We start from the raw sequence: 19,114 nt of genomic DNA, 5'->3' as shown, positions 1-19,114 counted from the left end.
TGTGGGGAGGGGGGCGATCCGCTGCGTCTGCAATTAGACAGAGTGGTCAGAGCAGACAGGCTCTCCAGGCAGCGCGTCTGTAGCGGAGAGGAGCTCAGCGCTGCGCCGTTGATCTCGGAATAATGCATGTGCACTTTGTGATTTAACAAGTCCCCCGAATTGCAAGCGATACCTGAGCGCGAATTGCTGTGTGCGTTTTCTTTTTTTGGTTTTTTATTTTCATGTGATTTTCAAGGAGCGCACCTGCGCCACGCTTTAGCTCGCACAGGCACCGACGCGCAGGCTGCTCCGTCGGTTCCTTGTTTCTCCGTGAGTCGGTCTGTGCGGCTCCTCTCTCTCTCTCTCGCTCTCTCTCTCTCTAAATGGGAAAAATACACAACTTGCATGCTCACGGAGGCTTTTCCGGCTCCTCTCCGGCGGCCGCAGCGATACGGTTACAAGTTGCCCGCTGCACGCGTGCGGAGAGCGGATACGATGTCACCGCAGCATGTATTTTTTAAAACCTTGGACATTTTAGGGCGTTATCGAGAGATTTAAGTTGAGTCGACACTCCGGACATCGTCTCCAAACATTCAGTGAGCTGCACCAGTTGATTTCTCCCCCTCTCTCTCTCTCTCTCCCTCCCTCTCTCTCTCTCCCTCTCTCGCTGCTGCCTGTCATCCCGGGCTCCACTTTCTAATGAGATGCATGTAGGTTAGATGCTTCTGCTATTGAGTTGCTCGCTACGAGACTTGAAGGGCCCACCTTTCACACTGCTTGAAATCCGAGCAGAGCTGGACAACAAAAGGAAAAAAAAAAGTGTGTAATGTAAAGCTTTTTGTCTTCATTTTTTGGTTGAGGAGAAAGCTTTTTTTTTTTTTTTTAACTCTCTCTTTCTTCACAAATTAATTGCTCATCTCTTCCTCTCCCTCTTCCAGCACGAGATGATCAGCAGCAGCAGCGTCTATGGTAGGTTCAATTTCCAACTTCTACACTTGATTTTCTGGGTGTATTAGGAGGTGTAAAAATGCACAGATGAGTTCCAGTTGCAGGTGAAGGTGTTGGGGTACAGTTTGCATGCTTTACCTGTAAAGCAAGGATTTTACTGAGCACACTGTGTGTATATACACACCTCCAGCTTGAATTAAAATTCTGCATTAATTTGCTCTTTTGTAAGACAAATCTGCAGAATTTTGCCATGTGCAGGTTTATTTTCCGTTTTTATGTTTTGTTAATAACACATTAATACAACCTTCTGAGCACACACACACACACACACACACACAAACAGCCACACTACCTTGTAATTTATGAGTGGGCTACATTTAAATCACACATATGGACCCGATTGGATTTTTTAAGATAATAAAATCGGCTCTCAAATGTTGTTCTTGAACTCTTTTAAATAATCAGACCTGCAGATTGATAAGATAGATAGGAGTGTGGGTTTTTCTTTTTTGTTTGATTTTTCTCTTTTGCTCGTTAGTTTCAGTTGTACTCACACACAACTCTGTGCAAAGTTTCAGTTGATTCAGACTTAAAGGGAAATATCAGAATCGTCCTTCAGAGGAACACGTGGAGGCAGTTGCATGTGATTGGAGTCTCAGTGAGTCAGGGCCTCAGTCACCACAAAGTGAAAATGCATATTTAAGATCAGGATTTATTTATCAGTTAGCCACACTTCTCACACTTTCAACCATTAAATCTGAGCCCACTAATATTAACTGACATCATCACGTGAGGGAATTGTGCACTGATATCAGGAATAAATATCAGCATTAATGACAGGCTGGAGGAACTTGCTGCAAAAATACACTCCACCAGACTCCATTCAAATTTTGAGCTATTTTAAAAAAGTGATTTATGTGAAGCTGTTTCTCCCGCTGCGGGAAATGTGTTCTACACTGACGCAGAACAATGGTGGATTGTTGAAATTGAAAATAACCATCCCACCCCTGTTGCAAGTGAGAGCAGCAGCGGAGAGTTTTCTAATGAATAATCACGCTGGAAACCACAATGTGCTTTCTGTACACACGCAGGACCGAACTTCCACGATTGCACATTCTTGGTTTTTGTTGCAGTTATTAGCGAGGACTCGACCTTTCACCTTTGATCTTCGTCGCTCACTTCTTCTCTCTCACCTCTCAACACACACACACACGTAGTTATTTGCTATTTTCTTCTTCCTCCTGCTGATGCTCTTGTCTGTTTCACACATTCACTAGCTTGTAAATATTTTTGTGTTCTGTAGGTGTGTGTGGGTGTTGCGTCCATATTGTCAAGCCTGAGCTGCAATGAAATAATGCTTCTCTCTGAACCTCAGGTGTTGCAATCTAAAATTACATATTACAGATGCGCATGTATCTTTTAATAACATGAGTGATGCGTAAAATTTCACATTTTCTGCAGCTTTTTTCATCAGAATTTCACTCTTGCTTGCACGTGATTTTGTTAGACGTACTGGAGGGTTGTTCAGTTTGTTAGCTTGCTTTGCAGCTGCTTTTTGTAAATAAGAGTTTGTGTGTGGAAGAGTCGAGGAAACCCAGGCGCAACCATGCATGCGTCGTTCCTCGTGTGTAATGTAAATAATGTAGATACTCAGCGGTTTGTTTATTCCTCTAAGTCTATTTGTTTGCTACAGTCCCCGGCTTAAGATCCGTCCCTCTGCATCCGCTGTCTGCGCGTGTTGCAGTGACAGTAGCAATAATCCCCCTCATTATACACATAACATATCGCCTCACATCTCCGGCAGCCCCCCGATACCGCTAATAGGGACAGAGAGAGGAGAGATAATAGGAAGAGAAGAAAAACTGCTTTACAAACAGGCACCCCTTTTTACTCTTGCCTTTATTTATCTAAATACGGACTTTTCCCTCAAATGAATAGCGAGAGCTGGTGTGCTGCGAGGGTGGCTGAGCTACTCCCAGTGGGACCGTATAAATAAATTATCCTGACACTTTCTATCAGTCTGTAATGTTTACCATTAAAAGCTGTTTTACCGTCCCGGAGCCAGCGGCGTGCGATCTAGCCCACCCCGTGGGACTTCTGCCAGATGTAAGGCGATGTGGGGAAATATTGTGCTTTTACACACACACTCACGCGCACACACACACACACACAGAAAGAGAGAGGCAGAGAGAGGGAGACAGTTGTTAGTCTCTGCAGCATCCATATCAGTGGATTTCTCCTGTCTGCACGTCCTGACAAAGGGCCTCTTCAAACGAGATCCAGCCAGGGTTGTCATCTTTTAGCAAATATGTTAAGTGTTATCTTTTGTGCTCTGGGCTCGCCGAGCGGAGCTGGACCCCATGGGAGCCCGGCGCATGCAAATAGAACAAATCCCTCTCGGACCTGTCTGTCTGTTTCGCTCTCTCCATCTCTCTGTCTTGTCTTCTCATCTTCCCCCTCCTCTCTCTCCGTCTCTCTTCTTTTTTTCCTCCACATTTACTCGACAGTGCGTCAGCCTGTCTTGTCTCTTTGCTCTCGCATCTATTTCACTCTTTGTCCACTTATTTCCCCTCCTCTTTCTCCCCCCCCAACCCCTCCCCTCTCTTCCTCCCTCTCTCCTTCTCCGTCCCTGAAGACAGTGCCGGGGCTGTGTGTCAGCTAACTGTAGCGATGCTGTTGTAAGTCTTTGTGTGTTTCCCTGCATGCTCGCTGACAGCCCCTCCTCGCTGATCTAAGTTCTTCTCCCAGAGATGGCAGGCAGCTGTCGGTAGCACCGCTGCGTTTCTCCGTAGATGAGTGGACGCCAATTCCTTAAAATCCTTGACACCGTGATCCACTCCATCCTCCTCCTCCTCCTCCTCCTCCTCCTTCAGTGTTTGGTACACTGGCTGCATTTTTTTCTCTCTCAAATGGGGGTTTTGGGATTTTGTTTTCTTGGGGGGTGGAGGGGGTAGAGCTGCTGTGACTGACAGTTGCTGGTTGATGGATTCCCCCCCCCCCCCATGTTGCAATCGAAGTTTTCTCAAACACACACACACATGTGCGAACCGTTCACCCTTACACACTCCAAATTCTATTCATTCTGCCCTCATGTCTTTCTCCCAGTGCTGACTGGTTATTATCCAGTCAGAATCTGATGGGTGTACTTAAGGCGAGGGGGTATCCACACAAGACTGACTCGGGGTGGAATAATACTTCCAGCTTACTGCTGCGGACCCTGCTGTAACCTGCAATGCTTAATACCTAGATAATGCTTTTATGTGTTGAGGTAACTCTTGAAAGATCAGGGCTTTGATGAGATTTTTACATCCTCTAACCAATGTTCAGGATGTGATGAAAAAAAAACAAATCTAAAGATTTAAATCTGTTTTTAAGTTGAAAAATGTAAGACATGAAATTGAAGTTTTAGTTTTACTAACAGATCCAAGTAAGCATGTCAGAGGCAGAATGCAGCTGCTCCAGGATCAGTTCGGGTGACCCCAAACTGATCCAAGATCAGTTTCCAGACTCTTCCACCTCCTATTTTCCATCCTCGTGGAGACGTTGTGCTAAATTCATTTCCATGTTAATTCCAGCATTAAAAGCATTATCTCACTTTCTTTGATCTCTGAATCCCCTCAAATGTTTGAAGTTTCTTTGGTTTATGTAATGCGTCATTTTCATAGGTTTTAATCAAATCAAAGCTGTAGGTTTTTTTCTCTCTCTCTCCCTCCTACCTTCTTTGCAATCCGCTGTCCCCTTTTTCTGAATTTTAAGCAGACCCACACTCACCTCTCTTTACTCTTTACCAGCAATCTCCACCACCCATGGCCCGGATTCTCCGACAGATATTAAAACATTCAGCATGTGGAAGCGTTAAATATGCTAAGGACTTATTAAAAAAGAGAAAAAAATCTTGGTTCCACTTTGGAATATTCCACATCATTAGACCTCAATAGACATGGCGGCACACAGCTTATCCTTTACATTGTGCCTTCAAATGAGAAGGCGCTGTTTCTAATTAGGTTATTGCCATGGAAGTCTTAAGTCAAATTGTGCATTGATATGCGCAGCCGCTCGCTAGTCATTTGGCCTGACGATGGAGGACGCAGACGAGGGCCTTTTTCTTTTTTTCTTTTTTTTTTCTTCCCTACAAGAAAAAGCCAAAGAAAATGACAGCGAGGGGAGAGGATGGATCTGACTGTAATCTCTCGCCGCCGTTGCTCTTCTCTTTCTGGCTCTGGCTGGATGATCTGATTTTGTTAACAGCAAGACTCAGCTAGATAGTGGCCGTCTGCTGTCCCCCCCAAGTCCCCCCTGCCGCACACACACACACACACACCTCTTCTCCTCCACCTCCCCATCTGCAGCTCAGTTTGAACGTCTTGATTAGCAAAGCATCTTGCACGAGCGGCAAGTGAGTCAGGACACTTTTGTCTGTGAGGCGGCAAAGGTGTGTGCGTGCGTTAATGAACAATGGCTCATTGGGTGTGAGGGAGAGTTGTGTGTGTGCGTGTGTGTGAGCTTGGCAGGCTGCCAGGCGATGGACACAAAGGATGTTGAGTGGCTGGGCGTGTGGCACAGCATCACTGAGCTGCCTGTGGCCTCTGGGAGATGGGCACAAGCTGGTAGCGAGAGCAAAAACAACTGCTGTCACCATGAGGCTTTGCGTATGTTGTACACGAAAAGTTAACAGTCAGTCACAATGGCGCTGCCAATTCACCTATCGATTAATTGTTTGTTGTTGAATATCAAAAAATTAAAAAAAAATAGCATTTTTGCTCAATGAATGACTGAGGCAATTAATCGTTCTTGATTGATTAATTGACTAATTGTTTCAAGTCAACTGTCTGACTTGCTTGCTCTGTGCTTAAAAGAAACAAATGTGCTGCATCCTATATGGGTGTGGTTGTGCGATTTTTAGTATTTTTGCTTGAAAAATGACTAAATGAAAAATGAAAAAGTCTGTGGCTACCCAGTCCTGCTGGGTAAGGAGTATGTTCATATGCTTAGCCGTGATTACTGCCCACTTGTAGTGCACGTGTGTGTGTGTGTGCACGCACACATGCATGTGGGCCAAGTTTCCCCACTGGAAGCAGGCGAGAGCATTAGGGTGTTGCTTGTACAACTCTGTTGGCAGGATGGACACATGTGGTAGATGGCTAATGATAGCATGCAGCGTATAATGAGATCCTACTCTCCGTCTGTCTCCCCTACCTGGCATCATGCATTAACCATACAAGAGGAAGAGGAGGCACGCATGGTATTGACTTTTGAGTGGGTGTCTGCTTGTCCGTTGTTGGTTTTGTTTAGCACTCAGAGGTCAGCATGGCTGCAAGCGCCGCACATTTATAACAAGTTTTTTTTTGTTTTTTTTTCTGTTTTATTTTCATGGCAGGAGCTCGTTTTTTTGTGTGTGTGTGTGTGTGTTCGTGTGAGGCGAGAATCTTTCCTCATCTGCACCTCTTGAGCTCTGTTAAATGGTGGTAAATTGATTTTGGATGTGCTGCAATGTATACGCTTAACAAGCCAAATGGGTTCAGTTTGTGGGTTAGTTTGTGTGTTCAGAGGATTAGTCTATTAATGTATTCCACATACTCATAATCCACAGTATGTTGTGTGATGGAAAGAGGCCTTGGCAGCGCTCCATCTTCTTGCCCAGTAACATGTATTTATCCTCTTCACTACACAATCCTCTCGGCCGCTCAAATCCCCCAGGGGGGTCCCAATGACATGCTTACTAATGTGTGCTTTGGAAACGGAGTGCTATTGTATCCCCTAAATCTCACAAAGCACTGTATGATTTGCCCATTGTCGTTAAATCGCTTTGCTTGTGCCAAGTACTTGCATCTCACAGAGGCTTAATGCTTTGAGGGTTTCAGGGACAGCTTCGAGTTCCTCTTTTGTTGATTTCGGGGAGAAGTGCCAAGACTGCTGCGCTGAATATTGTTTTGAGTATGGAGGAGGGAGGGGAAGAAGGGCCATTGCCAAGCGACTCCATTGAGCCCCGTGAATGGGCCATTCATATTTAGGAGAATCACCCAGATGCCATATTGTTGGCTCAACAACACTAAATATTCTCCAACAAGGATGGGATTGTAACAGGTTTGTGAATTGTGCAAGTGCAGAAAAGGATGTTGGGAAATTGGAAAAGAAACAGTCAACCCTTCAGCCACCCTGAAAAGGGTGAATAGTAAAGCAAAGACCAACACAACAATGACATGATAGTGTTCCTACTCTGCTGAAAATATTTTATTTATACCTTCAGTCGAGCAAGAATAGAGGGATCTTCAGTGCGTGCATTTGTCTTTTAACTTCATACAAGCCTTAGACCCTCTGCACTCTTCTGCCGACGATGTCAGTGAAATTATGTTAAAAGTGAAACTAATTTCGCATCTCACAAAGGCAGTTTAATCTGAATGTATCCTGGTATTGTATGCTTTTTAAACAAACTTTGAACGTCTTTTTTCAATACTTTTCTTCATATGTACATGGTATATAGTGGCAGTTTAACATTTATTAAATGTTGGTATTACATGCTTCATTTATAACAGTATATAATAGCCTCAGCTAATATGTATTTTTACACCAGTGTCTAAATATTAAGACCATAAAAATTACATTTTAGTGCCATATTAAATAGTAATTTAACCATGCTCTTAGCTCGTAGAAGGCTACAGCATAGTGCAAACAAAGAAAACGTTTAAAACATGACTAAAGCAGTTTTGTCTGAGGATGTGCTGCTGGCCATGGGCAGCCTCAGGACAGCAGCTGCTGGTGGGATTGGATCTCAGGCCTGCTATGAAGCTGCTTAGGTCTACAAAATCCCTCCCATTCCACACAAGCAGCGCACTGAACAACCCTGAAGACCTTGAAGCTGCCTCTGCAAGCAGCCGGACTCCTGTCCCCCGCACCATCACAGGGTCTGAGACGGGACTTAACAATATGTCATTGTGGTCTTTTATGTCATGCATGCACTGAGTATTAATCACGGCTGGATCTGCGCCTGAGAGGCTGATCAAATTTATTGTTTGGCTGCACGGGACAGTAATGGGTGTTTAATTACTCAATAAAAGCCCCTTTATAGATTCCCAGGCCTCCTGTGTGTTGAGCAAATGGTATTGATCCGTCTCCGGGCTGCAACATGATAGCCTGTGAAGGAGAATTAGAGCCGTTAGCCTGCTAGCGCTTTCTCATTCATTAGTTGCATTAGCCAGAGGGTGGTTAAGACGCAGCATCACTGTTAATACCAACGTCTCAAAGGTTTTTGTGTTGTAAAGCTCTGCGCAACTCATTTACACAAATATGGATTAGATGAGCAATGAATAACATTGAGCGCCGTGGAAAGTGTTTCAATAAGAATCACCGGGAGGGTCGTTATTCTTTAAAACATTTCCCTTCGTGTGCTTCGTCAATGGACTAGTCACAGTATAATCCACAGGACTAAATTTGACCTCAGCCGAGCTGTGAGCTGTATTAGTCCATCTAGACCGTATGTTTAATCCCACCACTTCCCCACCTCCTAATCTGTAATCTGACAGCTCCTCCTCCTCCTCCTCCTCCTCCTCCTCCTCTTACTCTTCCTCCTTCTCAGAGTCCTAATTCTGGATCTGCGGCCTCCTGCTCACGTGGCAAGCTGAAGAAAGGCTGAATGGTAGTGACAGTGAGCCTGACTATGTCCTCATGTGGTTTCCTGTCTGTGCACTCGTGCTAGCGTACATGCTTGGTGTTTACGTCCAGGCTCACACGCGGTTCTGTGTGCTTTTTTTTTTTTGCCTAACTGCATCTGCCTCGCGTCCATTGTTCTTTTATGTTCAGAGCATATTGCTGCTCCTGTGAACCAGTTCCACTTCTCTTGATGCACAGTGAAACCACTGCAATATCTCCCTTGATGTGTCCATATCAAATGAATGTGGCCTATTACAGACGTGGTGGAGTCAGTTGGGTGGCTTTGTGGACGCGAAAGGGCCCGCAAGGGACCATGAAAGAGACATTGTCCGATATGGACCGTACAGTCTCTTTGTAGATAAATGGATTTTCATGCTTATCAAGCCGGACATTGACATGAGTGAAAACTGTGGAGAATGTGGAATTATTCTCACTCCTCGGCCGTGCACACGGACAACTGTAGTTTCACGTGTGTGTGGTCTTTCATTGTCCCGCTGCAAGGTTTTTTTGTTTGGGTGGAACAATACGCCGTTAATGCCACAAATGTGCATCGTGCAGGCGGTCGACTGTATCCTTGTGAGAAAATATAACTCGCTCGAGTGCCCACTTCTGCAGTTTATCATCAGGTGTGTGCATGTTGGAGGACTTGGGTAGCTTTGTATCTAATGTGAGCCTCATCAGAACAGAGAAAACAAATTTAAGGATTGATGTTAATTGAAGTATGTCTAATGCTGTGATAAAATTACATATAATATTAGAATTAAAAAAATCTTCACGTGTCTAAATAATAACAACTTGCCTCAGTTATTCAGCCAGTTAATTGTTTTCAGATCAAAAACCATAATTTGAAAGAGTATACTTTTCAAATCGGAAAAGCTGATTTTTCACTTCATGATTCAAAAGTTTAAAAGTTTAATTTTCAGAGCTGTAATGACATCTGTTGCCAAACTACAAAAAAATAAATATTTCCTTATTTTGGCCATTGCTTTGTGTCACTTTAATGTCACTGGCAGGTAGACCTGCAGCTGATGACTGTACATGAGGAGAAAGTCTCACAACTGAGAGCCCATCAGTGTGGTGAAGCTGTTGACAGCTCTGCACTTCAGTTGCATTAAAGTCAGGCTGAACGGTCAACATGGAGGTTAGTTGTGTGATATTGGCTGCTCTCCTTTAGGGGGCGCCACAGGGGATCAGTTTTTCCATCTTGCATACAAACTGGTCCTGGTCCTGCCCCTCTTGGCGTGGAAGTCTGATTGCTCGAGTATGAAATAAAATTCAAAGAGTAACTGCGTTATTTCATCTGCATTCTGTTAGATAAATAATCACAATTTAATTTGCTGTTTCAGATTGTTCAGCCCAACAACCAAAACTGTAATCGGTTTTGACAGCTTTTAATTACAGCTACACTTGCTGGAATGATCAATTTGGGCCTAAAGTTTTCACCTGATGGTGACGATGCAGCTTAAGAAGAAAACTCCCCACTGATGTCAGCCGTTCCCCTTGTTTCCGTTTCTAATCCGAGGGATACATGTACATATATGTGAGCATGCCCACACAGACTCGCATTAAACCCTGTTCACATTCCACCGCCTGTGGAGTGGGAATGAGAAGCGATGTCTACTCGATGCGGAGCCAGTGATCTAGGTAATCTGCCTGTGCTGTGGGACAGGTCTATTGGTCCACAAATCAATTGGCTTCATGTCCGTGCCATTAGGCTAACATGGCGCTGCTGAGGCACCGAGAGCGGTAAACAGACTGTTTAATTCCCCTGGACGCTGGCCAGGTGGACACTCCTCCTCCTGCTGCTTCCTCCCGGTCCGTCCGTTTCATTTTTTCTTCCTCCCCTCATTCTATCGTCCTCTTGCATTGACTCCACTTCAAGTCAATGCGGTTATTCTCAGTGGACGAGTGCTTACAGGAATATAGCTTGGAGGAATTGTGTGTGTTACTCTCTCTGTGTGTGTGTGTGTGTGTGTGTGTGTGTGTGTAAAGAGGAGAGATTTTGGCCAATGAACCCTTGCTGTGCTCTGTCCTCCAGTGCAGCGTCTATACTGAGTAAGTGATCCCTTGGGATGCAGCGCACACATCCAGCATCCTTCCTGGTCTCCCTCTACATTTCTGTGTCTGTGTGTCTCTCTCCCTCTGTCTCCCTCTCTGTGTTTGTCTCAGTCTTTGTTTCTCTCTCAGTGTATCTGTTTCCCATTCTGTTTCTGTCTGTCTCTTTACTCCTCCTCCCTCCTCCCTCTCTCTTTCTATCTCCAGACAGAGGCAGCGAACGTGTACAGTAATATGAGGGGGCTGCATCAGAAACAAACAGGCACACTTGTGATTGGAAAAATTCAGATTCATATCTGAAAGAAGTTTGCACGGCTGCACTGAAATAAAGCAACCGTCCTCTCATTCCTTCGAGCTTTTGGTTCCCCTCTATGGACGTAACTGACGACTTAGCCTGTATAATGTCAGCGAATCGGTTTATCCGCTTCGCCGCCATGACGCGCATCCTGTCTTTGTGCTACAGTATGGTAATTGAGCCGGCGTGTGTTGACAGATGAGAGTTGTTGGCAGTATCGCTGTTGTGCGTCTCATTTCCTGCGTGCTGTTGCCGACCGACTGATAAGATAAGAGGCCCACTGCCACGTCCGAGAGCGTCAGCGCAACTAGCAACCTGATGAACGTCGGCGCTGAAGCCGTGATTGGGTGTCGGATCTGGGCCCAGCGCGTTGTAACATGTACAGAATAAACACAGAATCTCCTGACGGTTTGTTTTTTTTTGTTAGAAGTTAATGTTTGCAGTGGCTGCATTGTTTGACAGCAAGCCGTTAGAAATGACACGCTATAGAAATCTGTGCTGTGGTTCCAGATTTGCCCGTAGGGCCAGAACGTTTTCCTGTTGCTAGGAGACGCCGAAACCCGCGGACACATCTGGTCAGCTGTTAGTTCAAGTTGTTGACAGGGACTGGAGCATCCACAGCAGCGCGATGTTGTTTACAAAATTAAACCGTCTATAGACTTAATGTCAGTTTTTCGAGCTCTGCTGCTGTCCAAGGATGTTTTCAGGTATTTGTGAGTAAATAATTGTGATGTGGTCTTGTAACAACATACAATAAGGCAACACGTTTCGCAGGAACTGTACTGTGACAACTTTCCAAAATATGAAAATATCACAGGCTGAATTTCAGGCTGCTCTTGGCCCTTCGTTCCTCAGCTTTGACTCATCTCCCTCCTGGGACCTGAATGGTGGAATGACATTCATCTTCCAACAGGACAGCAGAGTCGCTCCTTATCTTATGTCACAGCTCGTCTCTTCAATAAATACTTCACGTCCTTTTCTCCCTGTCGAATCGCATCCTTTTAACTGTTTCCTCCGCGGCTCTACCTGATCGTATTCTCATCCTCTGTGTGGATCAGGAGATGTTTATCTCCCTGGCTCTTATAGTTTTGTGGACCAATCACATCTGTTTTCGTCTCGAATCATATTTCATGCAGGGAAACGTCACAGGAAAGTCAGTACCACAGTCGAGCTGGGAGTCCTCTCCGTCTGAATAGGAAATGTTCCAGTTCCCAAACTGGAGCATCATCTTTTAGAGATGCAGTACTTTGGTTTTTCTCCAGATGACAAACAAGTACAGGATCCTGTGATTGCCCGAGGGCTGGAGCTGCACCCCACAGTAATAAAGCTGTAATTATTTATTTAGTAAGAGTGAAAACAAGACTTTCTAACTGCGGCTGCTGTGAGAAATATTGCACTGAAAATATGTGAAAGTACATTAAGTTGCCAACACACAAACATGCACATCCACACTGTTATCAAGGTCCTGGTCTCTCTCACTTTGGATCAGGCAGAACTGGAGGGAAAATGCAGAATAGTGAACAGAGATATTAAATCTCTTATTTTCTGTTTGCATCACAGTTTGAGCAGCTGTGAGAAGCGATGCTACAGAACGCGCTGCTGGAAGGATGGCTGATAACATCTGTAATGTTGTAGCACCACACTTTAACCTAACAAAGTACAAACATCTTAACAATAGTGCTGGTGGCAGAGGTTTAGCTGCAGTGTTGTCAAACTAAAATGTTATTTGAGGTTAGAAATTGTGGACATTTAGTGTTGACGGATGCTGTTCACGGACTAGCCAACAGCAACAAACTGCTACCAGATCACATTTCGGGAAAGGAATGCCCAGATTTTTATCAAACATTTGACGTTTTTATCAGCAGTGTTGTAATGTAAAAATATTTGAATGACCTGAATGGTGACATGGGCCAACTTTAACAAAAACTCGATGAATTGACGTCCATTGTCTTTCTGGTTCTGTTCATGACATCTGAGAACGTTTAGCCAATAGTTCAAAACGCTGCTCTTTAAAGTGGCCACTCGCTTTCCTGAGCTGCATACTGTGATTAAAACATATAAAACAGCAACAACTTAGGAACCTATTATCTAATAATCTGAATGTGTAACATAAAAACCTTTGTGCAGTGGGTCAGAGAGGCGGTGAACTGGAGTCCAAGGCTTATACACTGAGAATCTTGAATGTAAACAGATCATGATAGAAAAGATGTTAAATGTTTTCCATTGTTCTGTGAAAGGTCTGATTTCAAATAAAAAGTCACTGTGTGTCAGTAATGTTTTGAACAGAACATGTGGAAATAGTATTTTATTTATTACAACCTGTCGTACAAAAATATTATGTAAGATGTATGATAATAATAATAATAATGACGTTTATAGATATCCAAAACAAGGTTTATAAGGTGATTTACAGGATAAAAACAATCATGAGTGTGTTAATCACAGGAAATCAACAGCACCATCAATAAAATAATATAGCAGCAATGAAACATATACACAGTAATAAAGCATAACAGTACAAATTAAAACAATAAAACAAACGGTGTGTGAAGGTAAGACGGAGGATCGCAGGAAGGCTCGACTGTAAAAGTGTCTTTTAAGCAGGGACTTAAAGGAAGAGATGGACTTAGCCATCCTAATCTCCTCTGGACGGTTGTCTCAGAGTGAAACAGGTCGGCCTCGCATGTAGCAGCACAGCCAGCCTTTATTGTTATCAATAATCCCAACGTGACAGGCTGTGTGTGTGTGTCACTTGCAGGCGTGGCCACCCTGAGAGCCTGGACGGTGGCTGGCAGAGCACACGGCTTTAGGTTCACTCTATACGTAAACACTGTACGTGTTTTGCGTGTGTTACGTCGCGAGCGCGGCTGATAGAATCTGCCAGCGGCGGCTGTCATTTTTGCCCGTGAAATCAGCAGCCGGCAGATCAACTGAGAAGGCTGTGCTCGCAGCGCAGAGCCCGCAGCCGCGTTCATCGCCTGTGAATGTGATTACAGCTATTGATCGATAGACAATGACACAATGCTGGTGGATGTCACCTGAGGAGAGAGAGATGGTGTGCATGTGTGTGGGTGACGGAGAAAAACAGGCCTGCAGAAGGAGCAGGGAGTGTGTGTGTCCATACGTTGGTGCGTGTTGGTCCATATGCTGGTGTCCGTGCATGTACGTACATGCTGCACGCTTGCCTGCCTGCCGTGCTCGTACGCGCACGTTAAATCCAGATCCAGCGTGGTAATGTGAGATCAGACGTAGCCTGTTAGCCGGAGCCTTACATCTGCTGTCAGCCACTCGCTCTAACTCTGTTAAGGACGTTATTGATTGCTCATTATTACCCCGTTCCCTGAAAGATGAGCGTCCCCTATGATCACATTAAATCTCTCCTCTGTCCAATTCTCCTGAGATGCCTTCTGCTCATCGGTGCCCATCAAATTTCTCCTCCGAGATCTGATATCAAGCAGCCTGACGTGTTTTATTGCCTCTGGTTCTCTTGTTTGATTTGCTCCAAATAACCGTCTTCTTTCTTTCTTTTTTCTTCTTTTTTTTTTTATTTGAATGGATGCAGTTTAGCTAATTGATGTCTTTAGTCTGTGTAGTGGAAATCAGCAAACATGGATGAGCAACATTTGAAATTATGATTTGTCTTCTTTTTATTAGACGTTTCAGGTTCTCATGTTAACTTTGTGATCTGCGTGTATTGACTTGATGGTGAACTAGAGGAGCTGACAGGAGAGTCAGAATATGTACTTTATTTGTCTCTGTTACGTTTTATTTAAAAGGCACCTACGCTTGTTTGTGAAAGGGCTCTTCAAGCTATCATGTCAAACTTACAGTCTCATTGAAAACCAACAAATTTGCCTTTGAATTTGCTTACAAATCCCTCCGCGAGCCTCCCCTTTAAAGTTCCGTGCCCTTTCTCGTGCCTCACGATGTCATTTTCGCTGACGATAAGCAGTTGTTGAAGGTGTCACGCGTCCGCCATCCCCTGTAAAGTTTGGGAGCGTTGAAATCCAGCCCTCAGTGAGAGGCCATCTCATCGGCCCCCGCCGTCCCCATGAATAATGCAGAGCTATCGACTGTGTCAGTTGAGCGCAAGGAGACGCGGCGGCAGCCAGCTTGATATTCAGCTGCTGAAGCTGACTGGATGCCCTCACTTTGAGACAAACTGCCGGCAGACTGCTCTGACTCGAACAGACAGGACCTGAATGTGCTCGTATGAGGCGGACGCTGATGTGTTGGTGTGGAGGTAGTTTGTGTCCCAAGGAAGCCTGCGGTTTCTGTTTGAGTGGGTAGAGAGGCGTGTATGCGTGGAGGAAGAGGAGAATGTGTGTGTGTCCGTGTATCTGTATGCGTGCTTTCACAAATATTTGCAGTCTACAGTTTGTACAACACCGGACCCTGAGCTGTACAGTCTGTATGTATATATACATTAGTGTGTGTGTGTGCGTGTGTGTGTGTGTGTGTGTGTGCTTCCTCCAACCAGCAGCCTGCAGAGAGCTCTAGTGAGAATCTCCTGCCCCCTCGACACGACCAGTTCAGTCTCAATGCCACCGATCGATGGGCGTATTGATCCGCTGTTTGACTGTTTAGACAACCTGTGTGAATTTCAGCATAATGCGAGCCACAGTGGATTTGAAGATGCGCGCAGGCTTCACCGCCTCGTGTTTGTGTACCTGTTGTACCTTGCCGCTGTCATACCTGAGCCCTGAGCACCTACAGGTATACAGTACGCGTGATGGTGGGTGGTGGCGTCCTGGAGCTCAAGGCAAGTTTGAATCTAACTCCATGACCTCGAGGGATGCGTCCTCCCGTCCTCCCGACCCTCCCACCTGTCCTGTCGTCCAGCACCACGTCCTGTATACTCTGTGGCATTAAGATGAATGACTCTAAAGTTCATTCCCAACTCATTGTTAGCAGAGATATTGTATAATGACATTACTTTTTATATACATGAAAGCATGACCTTTAACCTCCTCTCTCCTTCCTGAGTTTATTCTAGCCTTGAAATGATATAAAGCACAGTGCTGAGAAACAATCTGAGAGACTACTTCATATTTTCCTATTTATTGTGACAGAGAAGGTGTAAGTTGGCAGATCTTGCCAGAATCTATATGTAGTGTGCAGGATTTGACACTTCAAACATGCGCGCTGAAGGATCCTGCGAGTTCACAGGCTGGGGGTAGAGGTTATCCCAGCCAGGGCCTCTTCAGTAATCCACACACACCCCACACACACATGCACACACACCCTCGCACGTGCGCTCCTCACAGCGGGTCTTAATCTCCACCAACTGCTGCTGAACTCTAATCTCACTCCTTTGCCAAGTGTTTCGTGCACTGCAAAAACTCAAATTAAAGAGTCGTTTGACATAATGAATGCCTTAAAATCTTGCTTTTTTTAAATTGGACCTGGTGAAGAAATTAAATTATTAAATTATTTATAACTATAATTAGGGAGATTTGTGTTGTTTCAGAACAGACTTTTTAATAATATATTCAGTTTTCTCAGCCTTTGGCGCAATGCTTTACTTATCTAGAAGACAAATAAACATTTTAAAAACATTAGTTTAAAATTTGGAAAGTCGTCTTTTTAAAATGGCTGGTTTTTGTAGTGAAGTTGGCACTGAGTTGGCCCGCTGTTGTCAGAAGCAGCAAACTATGGAGCTGTGGTCCAGTCTGACTGAGCCCCCTCCCCGACACACACACACACGAACCTCCCGCACACACACATGAACACACACACACAGGCATACACAGCCCAGTGCAGACAGACATAATGCATCCACAGATGGTGACACTCCGGCAGTCACTCCTGGGCTGTCTGTCTACGTGCCAATGATGATAACACGCACACACACACACACACACACACACACACTCACTCACAGACATATGCACACACATACACACAGCCTGGCGGCAACAAACACAGTGATGCATCATTGAGCATCGGCTGGTTTTTCTCTAACTGCTGAGGGGAAATCAGTGTGGTGTTAAGTAACCATTCATGTGGAGCCGGGACCACACACAAACAAACATCGCACCTACACTTCTAAAAATACATTTACCTCTGCAGAATAAAATAATAAGGCTGAATAGAACGAAAGTTATCTCACAGACACGACTTGTATGCCGATTTTATTGACTGCCAAGTGGGATCTCTGATATGTTAATACACTTCAGTATCACAATTTAATTCCCATGACAAATATCTCTTCTGCGCTTTTAAAACTCTTACTTGGTTTGTGATACATTCATTTGTTGATGCATTGTTAATGTTTCCACTCTGGACCGGAGTATGCTGTGTAGGTAATCGCCCACTCCGGGGCTGCGGCGCCGCTGTTTGTGATGTGGATCTTCCCGAGGATTGTATTTGAATAATGAGGGAGGCTGGAGCGTTCTCTTGTGCAGAGTGTCTCCGTGCTGCTGCGGTAAATGACCTCTGAATAGTTGTTTTGGATTAGCCATCAAAGTCTTCTCTCGAAGTGGCCAATAGATAGGTACTTCCAGAAATGAGTCACTTGAAAATGATCATCGCCGCCGTTGCCGTATAAGATAATGGATAACCATTACACTCCATTTTCCCCAGCTCCTCACCCACACAACGCCTGCTCTTGAAATATGATGCATCCACTGTGCTTAGTGAGCACTTAATGTCCAAAAGCACCGTGTTTGTTGAGATTTACAACTGCGCCGGCAGGAGGGGGGAAGAAGAAAGAGTGTGTCGTCGGCGTATAATGTTGTTCACTCAATAATTATCTCATTTTATTTACGAAGACAGACAGCTTTAGATGAGGTTAGAGGCTTCCTCTCTATTATCTCCACCTGCCACCCCCCTGCTGCACCACCCTCCCCACCCTACACACACACACACACACACACTCCCCCCTCCCGGCTCGGCCCTAAATGACGTCCTTCGTGTCGAGGACTTTCCAAAGTTTCTGTCTAGGTGGTGGTGGGGGGTGAGAGCGTCCTCGTCGCTGCTTGTATGGAGGCAGAAAAGTTACACCACAGCTCTGTTTGCATTGGTGGCAGGATCGATGTCATTTCTGAAAGGATTAGGCCTTCTCTCAGAAATCTATTTTAATTACTAAACACACAGGTAAACAAAGTAGTGGTGGTTCACAGGTATGGATCTGGGCTTCAGAGGAGTATCGATAGCATGTGGCCCCATGTTAACCTCGGGGCCACTCTGAGAGATCCTGTTGACTTCCCCTCAGGTAGAAGCACATCAGCAGCGGCCTGTTTGTGGGGAATGCAGATGTGCGACTCTTCCTGCTGTCAGGTATTGACAGCGTAGCTTTTAACTGACACCAGCACAGGTGGAACTGATTCACTTTGTTCTTGAGCAGTGAGCTCAGCCAAACCCTACTTTTAGTGTCTGTTAATTCAGCTTGTGTTGGCACATGAGCTGAAAAATGGTTCTTATAAGATGTATCAAACATTGTTTCTTAAACATTAGGATTAATATTTACAGCAAAATAAAATCCCTTGAAGTGTGCCTGATTGAGGTTTTACGTTGTTACTAATGGTGGTTAAGTTAGTAAATGCTTTATTAATGTTAATATCAGTAATTTGAATTACTAATATTAATTAGTAATATGAATAGATTTCTAAGATTTTTAGGAAGTATTTATACATAATAAAGTACTCTCATTAATGCTGTGTATGTTACAACTGGCTTTTACAAGTCAGTGAATAGTTTGTTAGTGATTTGTAGATCAGTAATATAACATAATGAATCATTTATTAACTTATGTCAGCCAGTGATAATCTTTAATAAGGCACCTTTCATTAAGTTAGCTGTTAAAATCTTTGTAACATTAATAACTACTTTATCAATCAGTTAATAAATGATTGTAGAAGTTGAGCTATCGATAACAACTTCCAATTCTTCAGTAAAGTCAGAAATCCATTCAAGTTGGATTGAATGGATTGTTTATTAATTCTTATTACACATTACTGATACTGATCAGTAGTAAGAGTTAATAGATGATTTGTTGATTTATAACGTATGGAGTTTATATGTTTTTAATACTGGTAAGTTAAGGTTATAAATCATTTTTCAATATCTGTAGATTAGTTAGAAGAGTTATTAACCTAACAAAGCCATTGGACTTTAAAACCTTTAGTAAAATCCATGTTAGTGGGAATTTTATTGAGTTTTTTTATCAATGCTGTAAAGATCAGGAAT

The 19,114-nt window shown here is 44.2% G+C and overlaps 1 protein-coding gene across 2 annotated transcripts in view; it reads left to right on the top strand.

Annotated features, from left to right (window-relative positions):
- LOC124055387 (fidgetin-like) overlaps window positions 1-19,114 on the top strand; it is a 33,459-nt gene that overhangs the window by 1,959 nt on the left and 12,386 nt on the right. Inside the window, exons 1-2 of one of the 2 annotated variants that reach the window (XM_046382185.1) lie at window positions 22-798; window positions 918-948. In XM_046382185.1, coding sequence (XP_046238141.1) covers window positions 924-948 — 25 coding nt within the window. In that variant the 5' untranslated portion in view covers window positions 22-798; window positions 918-923. Of the gene's footprint in view, window positions 1-21; window positions 799-917; window positions 949-19,114 lie in introns of those variants that run through there. The other variant, XM_046382184.1, reaches the window with a different exon arrangement.

Source organism: Scatophagus argus, chromosome 24 (assembly GCF_020382885.2).
Source record: "Scatophagus argus isolate fScaArg1 chromosome 24, fScaArg1.pri, whole genome shotgun sequence".
Taxonomy (NCBI): Eukaryota; Metazoa; Chordata; class Actinopteri; family Scatophagidae; genus Scatophagus; species Scatophagus argus.
Note: the sequence above shows the minus strand (reverse complement) of the source record. Positions and strands in the feature narration are given on the sequence as shown.